A 5,882-nucleotide genomic window follows, 5' to 3' on the forward strand; every position below is an offset into this window, starting at 1 on the left:
CCTAATACGCGCTGAGGAAGAAACTGTAACGCTGTGGATGATTAGTGCATTAATCTGGAGTAGGGTGGAAAACGTTATGCCCCTACTGTAAAATTATACATTTTATTATATGGACATAATATCCAAATTATTACAATCTCACATAAACGAATCATAAGATTATATATTATTGGTAAAAGAAAATGAATACTCCTCCGTTGGATTTGGGAAGTGGTCCGTGAAGATAATCTCTGAGAAGCTGATTGGGTCCCTCATGAATTATGTCGACCATTGGACCTTGAAAATTCCTGAATGTGTATTTCCTCCTCTGACATAGATCGCCTTTTAGAAAAATTTTGCTTCAGTATGTCGATATGCATCTTGTGGTCCACGATCCTTTCCAATAAGTGCAAATTGCCCACTCCAGACGAGCCCATTCACCCCTACACCACCTCAGAACCAACCTCATATGGGGTTATCCTCAATTGAGGCGGGAGTTTTCCGAACTCACCCCCCCTGCAGCTGCGATCCCCACCAACGTTTCCTTTGCGAGGAGCAAAGAGTTGGGTTCAACTTGACTGTGCTTTCCAGACTCCAGCAGGGTTATTCCACTAATCGTATGGCCGGGCCATAAGTCGAAATCGACCATAACTACGGCCTCGGGACATACGTATGGCTTCGAGCGATTCTACTATGAGCGAAAGGCCATAAGTCGGGCGGTAACTAAGGCTTCGAGGCCTTAGCTACCGCCTTATGTTATGGCCTGCCTCGGAGGCGGTCATATCGCAGGCCATATGAAGATTGAGCACGTAACATCGCTAGCCTTGGGAGTTAAAAAAGGGATTTCCGAAGAGTTTCTTGTTACAGAAGATACGATTATAAAACATGAATCTTGCGCGTGAACATAGGCGTATTCAGCGCGCATTGGCGAGGCATATTGACGAAAGACGTCGTTTTAATATGGAAAGGAGGAGGTTAAGAGATGCAAGCAATCCGTTTGATTATGGTAATGACATTTTTATCAAATATTTTCGGGCGTCAAAAGACGTCGCAACATATTTAAGTAACTCCTTATCAGGTGAATTGAAAAAAAAGAGAGCGGATGGACTTAACGTAACTCTACAGGTGAGGCGTTTAGAAATACTTTTTAAATGAAAGTTCTCGAGAAGCGAACATGTTTTTCTGCAACAGTTGCTTACGAATTTCTTATTTATCTGTTTCATAAAGCTGCAACTTCTAATATCAGCGCCGTAATTTTTCATATTTCAAGGTTCTCGTCGCGTTACGATTCTTGGCCGAAGGAGGATATCAAAGAGGTGTAGGGCAGGACTTCTTTTTGGCTGTTAGTCAACCAACAGTTTGCCGATGTGTGAAGAACGTCACTAGGGCCATTTGCAATCGTTTATTTAATGTTTGGGTGAAAATGCCGTTAAATGATCAAGAAAAGAACGATATCCAATTGAGGTTATAACCTTATATATAATATATAATTTATATATAATTTTATATAGGACCTACATTTAAGACTTTGATATTTAAATTGATATATCAAGTTAAAGTTTCAATTTTATCTTTAGATTTCGTGCATTGGCTGGATTTCCTGGGGTTTTGGGGGCAATAGATTGCACCCATGTTGCAATAGTAACGCCATTGGAAGGAGAGGAAGGGTACAAAAATCATAAGGGGTTTTATTCATTGAATGTCCAAATGGTGAGATAAATTTTTATAAAAACATCATAAGACTGCTTACACTTGCATACCCACTATTCTTGGGCAGCCTATTAACTCTTAATCCTACAGTTACTCATGCAATTTTTTACCTAAGTACCAATTCTTCCTTTTAGATTTGCGATGACTCTTTAAAAGTAATGGACGTGTGTGTGTATCCAGGAACAGTGCATGACCAATTCATTTGGCGTTGGTCTCGTGCCAGAACCCAGCTCAGACTAGCTGAGGAAAATAGGCTTGGACGGTTCTTCCTTCTTGGTAATTTCATGGGTGAATATCATATAGCTTTAGCAATGATGTCCATTTCTTATAACTTCTTCTTCTATGAAGGTGATGCAGGTTATGCTCTGGAGCCATGGCTTCTAACCCCATTGGCAAATGCACTTCCTGGTACACCTGACTACGAATACACCCAAGCCCATTGCCGGGCAAGGAATGTCGTTGAGCGTTTGTTTGGAGTCATGAAAGCACGTTGGAGATGTCTCCTAAGAGATAGAGTTCTCCATTACCAACCTCAGCAAGCAACCTCAATTATCACTGCATGTGCAGTTCTGCACAATATTTTGTTGCATTATAGGCAAGTAGGTTTTTATTACTGATAACTTAAATGCAGTGATGGAAATGATTAATTTATGCTAAAGATATATACTGCCATTAGGGTATAAAGTCACAGTTGGTGCAGTTATAGTATTACCTTATTGTTTTGGAGTTATTTATATAACCTCTAATCTTCATTCAATGCCATTCAGTATAAAAGATGAGCTTTGCTGTAAAATTTGGTATAATTTTGTTTCATGGCCCACTGCCAAATTGTTTCCCATAGATTACCAGACCCAGAAATAAATGTGGAAGAGGCACATATTAATGATGTGCTACAAGGCCCTATACCAGGGGATAACCTCGTGCAAGCAAGAGCTATTCAAAGAAGAATTATAAACTTATATTTCACTTAGAAAATTCCAAAAGTTACAGCCTTGCTTGCCTGCCATGGTGGATGCTTTTCCCCTGGATTCATTTTTATAAAACAAACTGGTTATTTTTTTGTAATTTTATACTTATAGTTGAATACAAGCAGTAATTTCATTTCCTCTTCTCAATATTAATAAAATGAATTTGTACATAAAGTTTGATTAAAGAGAGGATCACGTTGTATCTTTTTTTTAAAGACATTGACTATGTACTGTATCTTTCATCTGGAAATTGTCAAAGAAATTATCTTTAAAAATAATAGGTGCAGTGATATCAAAGAATTATTAAAAATAACAAAAACTTACAATCTTTAATGGAAACATTCTTTGGTATGCATGAAAAATACAAACGCATATTCACAGGAAAATTGCATAAACACAGAGAAAATAAAAATTTTGATGACTCACTTCAGTCTTTATAAAATTAAAAATCTTCTACTTCAATATTTATAATATCTTCAAGCCTGTGAAATAAAAAAGCACACTAATTTAAAAATCTGTTATATGGATGGGATTTTATAGTGCTATTTAAATCACCTCATTGACCACTCGATGAACCGGTGAGCATCTCAAGAGCCACAGCTATTCTTTCATTGGTGGCTGCTAGCTCTTTCATTGAATTTGAAATATTTTTTGTCTCTTCCACGAGCAGGGAATGTTGGGAATGTAAGCTGATAACTCCTTCTTTGATATCCTAAATTAATATGATTGATCAAGGATGACAAATTATGTTCAAGGTATAAAATTAGTCTTATATTCACAGATTAACCATACAAAAAAATACCTCCAGGAGTTGAAGGTGTCTCTGCTCATAAGAGTCAATCTTCTCAGCTACATCCTCAAGTTCCCTGTGTAGAGATGCCTTTTTGGGCTGGTTGTTTCTTTTTAAATCCAAAATTTAAAAAATGGCACTTAAATCTCTGTTTCCATTTCAAATCATTCTATGTACTTCAAACGTACAACAAGGAGATAAGTCTTTCTTTAAGGATCACATGAAATGGCTTAAGTTATGTATATCCACTTCAATCACTGAACTTAATGGCAGTAAATGTACAGAGGGCTTATTTTAAGGCTCGTAGTTCATGACTTAATACTAAAGTAAAATATCAGCTATTTTGTATGTAACTGCAGGTGAAACCACATTGAAATTCTTACCTTCTATATATACCAAACAGACATACCTATATTACTGAGATTTTAAGTTATAGTAAGCTGTAAACAAGGAAATGAATTTCATGGTGTACATCCTCCACTTGCATGTTACTTTGTCAGAGCAATCTTTAAAATATATTATATCTGTGAAAACTTACTCAGAGGAGGAATAAAAGGTTCAGTCACTGCCCCTGCTGAGTTAGAGAAACATTGTTTGATAAAAACAGCACCATTTAATTTTTCCATGAAATAAATAACACAAAGAAGATAATGCAACTTATAAAACAATATAACAAACCATGTTCTGCTGAGATCAACTCCAGATTTCCATTGTTGCTCGCTCCAACTACAACCTACAAATGTACAGCATATTAAACAGAGGTTATATTTGTTTATTATTAATGCCTTTAAGCTGCTCTAGACTTGCTGAGTGCACAAACAGTCATTTTGTCAGTATGAAATTTACTGAGTAATATTTTGTCTTACCTCTATAATTGGTTCTTCTATTTCTTCAATGTTTTGTGACATGTCTGCATCCTCCTGTAGTGATTAATGATAGATTCAGAATTGAAAGTCTACTCAACAACAGTTTAACAAAAAAGCTACATCACATATACGTACAGAGACCTCATCATTATGCGCACTTCCATCAAAAAGGGGAATGGAAGTGCAGACTCCAATTATCCCCAGAACCTTTTCATCGACATCTGTCAGTTTCTGTGGGTCCACCTGTTATGTTACATAAATGTTCACTATAAAGTTAACAATCCTTTTTCACAGTTCACTCTGCTTTAGTTAACTATATCCGTAAATCAGTATTGGTAACTATTCATTTTGATCACTCACTGCAAAATTTCCGGTTCGCCCTCTCTCTGCATTTATTTTTGCATTTTTTGCTCTTGCTTTGCCTTTTAAATCCTTCCACACCTAGAAACACAATTGATGATTTTCAAATATTACTATTCTGCGTTACCTTCATAATCTACTAGAGTTAAGGTTTCAGATAAGACAGAAAGTGTTATAATAACTAATTCGTAACCTTTTTCCACTGCTCAGCACTTTTTTTCGGCCCATGATCTTCCAGAATTTCGGCCAGCTGTTGCCATTGCCTCTCAGCTGTCACCTTACCCTGAGGCCCCTGAAAACGCCCACAGGCGAAATCACGGTGATCCACCATATAATTAATGAGCACATTTATTTGGTTTTCCCGTACACGGGTCGCTCTTTTCCTTATTTCCCTGAAAAATTCAACATACATTTTGGCTCGTATCCAGCGCATTCGTCATGTTCAATTGACACTAAGTGCCAAGAATTATTACAATAAACGAAACGAATTTATAAAACAACGCCGTATACACAGATAATATTTATTAGACGGTCAAATTAATCATTTAGTGTCAATATACGTACTGAGTAAACTCCATTTTCTATTTTCAAAAATTATATATAGTCAGTTTCTCGCCTTTCAACACTTACAAATACCGCTTCTTCTCGCCGCTGAGTTTTCATTCTTCACTTTTTTAGATGTTTCCATCGACTGCCGGTACAGTGGTGGCGCCATCAATGGACCGAACTTAGCGTACCAATTATAATTTTCATACTCGCCAGGAGAAAGGGCGGTAAGACGTTATGGCCGGCCATACGATATGGCTCCTCGAGAGTGGAATCGACTTAGGCCGTAATTTCGGGCCAGACCATACGAGACTTACGGCCGGCCATACGTATGGCCCCGATTAGTGGAATAACCCTGCTGGACTTCAAGATTACTTTGACTGGGAGAGTTTCTACATTTTCATAGTCAAGTAAACAAGATTTGAGAGTCAATGCATCGCTGTTACAAGCAGGGGCGCAGCTAGGAATTAAGGCTGGGGGGAAGGGTTTAGAAGCAAATAGTACCGGAGTGTGTGTGGGTATGGAATATCCACCAGGATTAGGGGTTGGTGTGATATTAATAAATTGCATAATTTTAAGATAAATGGTTAAAAATTGTGAGTTTTTTGGCTTTCTGATGGATATTTCATTAATCCTTGCACTATTGTATTAGTGATATCAATT

General features: G+C 37.3%; 1 protein-coding gene across 2 annotated transcripts; it reads right to left on the minus strand.

Moving 5' to 3' along the window:
• Nucleotides 1-3,548: 3,548 nt before the first annotated feature.
• On the minus strand, nt 3,549-5,555 carry LOC124171811. Of its 2 annotated transcripts, XM_046551152.1 has the most exons (6): nt 4,867-5,555; nt 4,674-4,754; nt 4,449-4,556; nt 4,314-4,367; nt 4,126-4,180; nt 3,549-4,021 (listed from the first exon to the last, which is right to left on the minus strand). In XM_046551152.1, the coding sequence occupies exons 1-6, from the start codon at nt 5,104-5,106 to the stop codon at nt 3,966-3,968; spliced, it is 594 nt and encodes a 197-aa protein (XP_046407108.1). In that variant the 5' UTR covers nt 5,107-5,555; the 3' UTR covers nt 3,549-3,965. The 2 variants fall into 2 exon arrangements, with proteins under 2 accessions (XP_046407108.1, XP_046407106.1); XM_046551150.1 differs by having other exon boundaries at nt 3,549-4,180.
• Between the last annotated feature and the right edge of the window lie 327 nt (nt 5,556-5,882).

This window comes from Ischnura elegans, chromosome X (assembly GCF_921293095.1).
Source record: "Ischnura elegans chromosome X, ioIscEleg1.1, whole genome shotgun sequence".
NCBI lineage: Eukaryota > Metazoa > Arthropoda > Insecta > Odonata > Coenagrionidae > Ischnura > Ischnura elegans.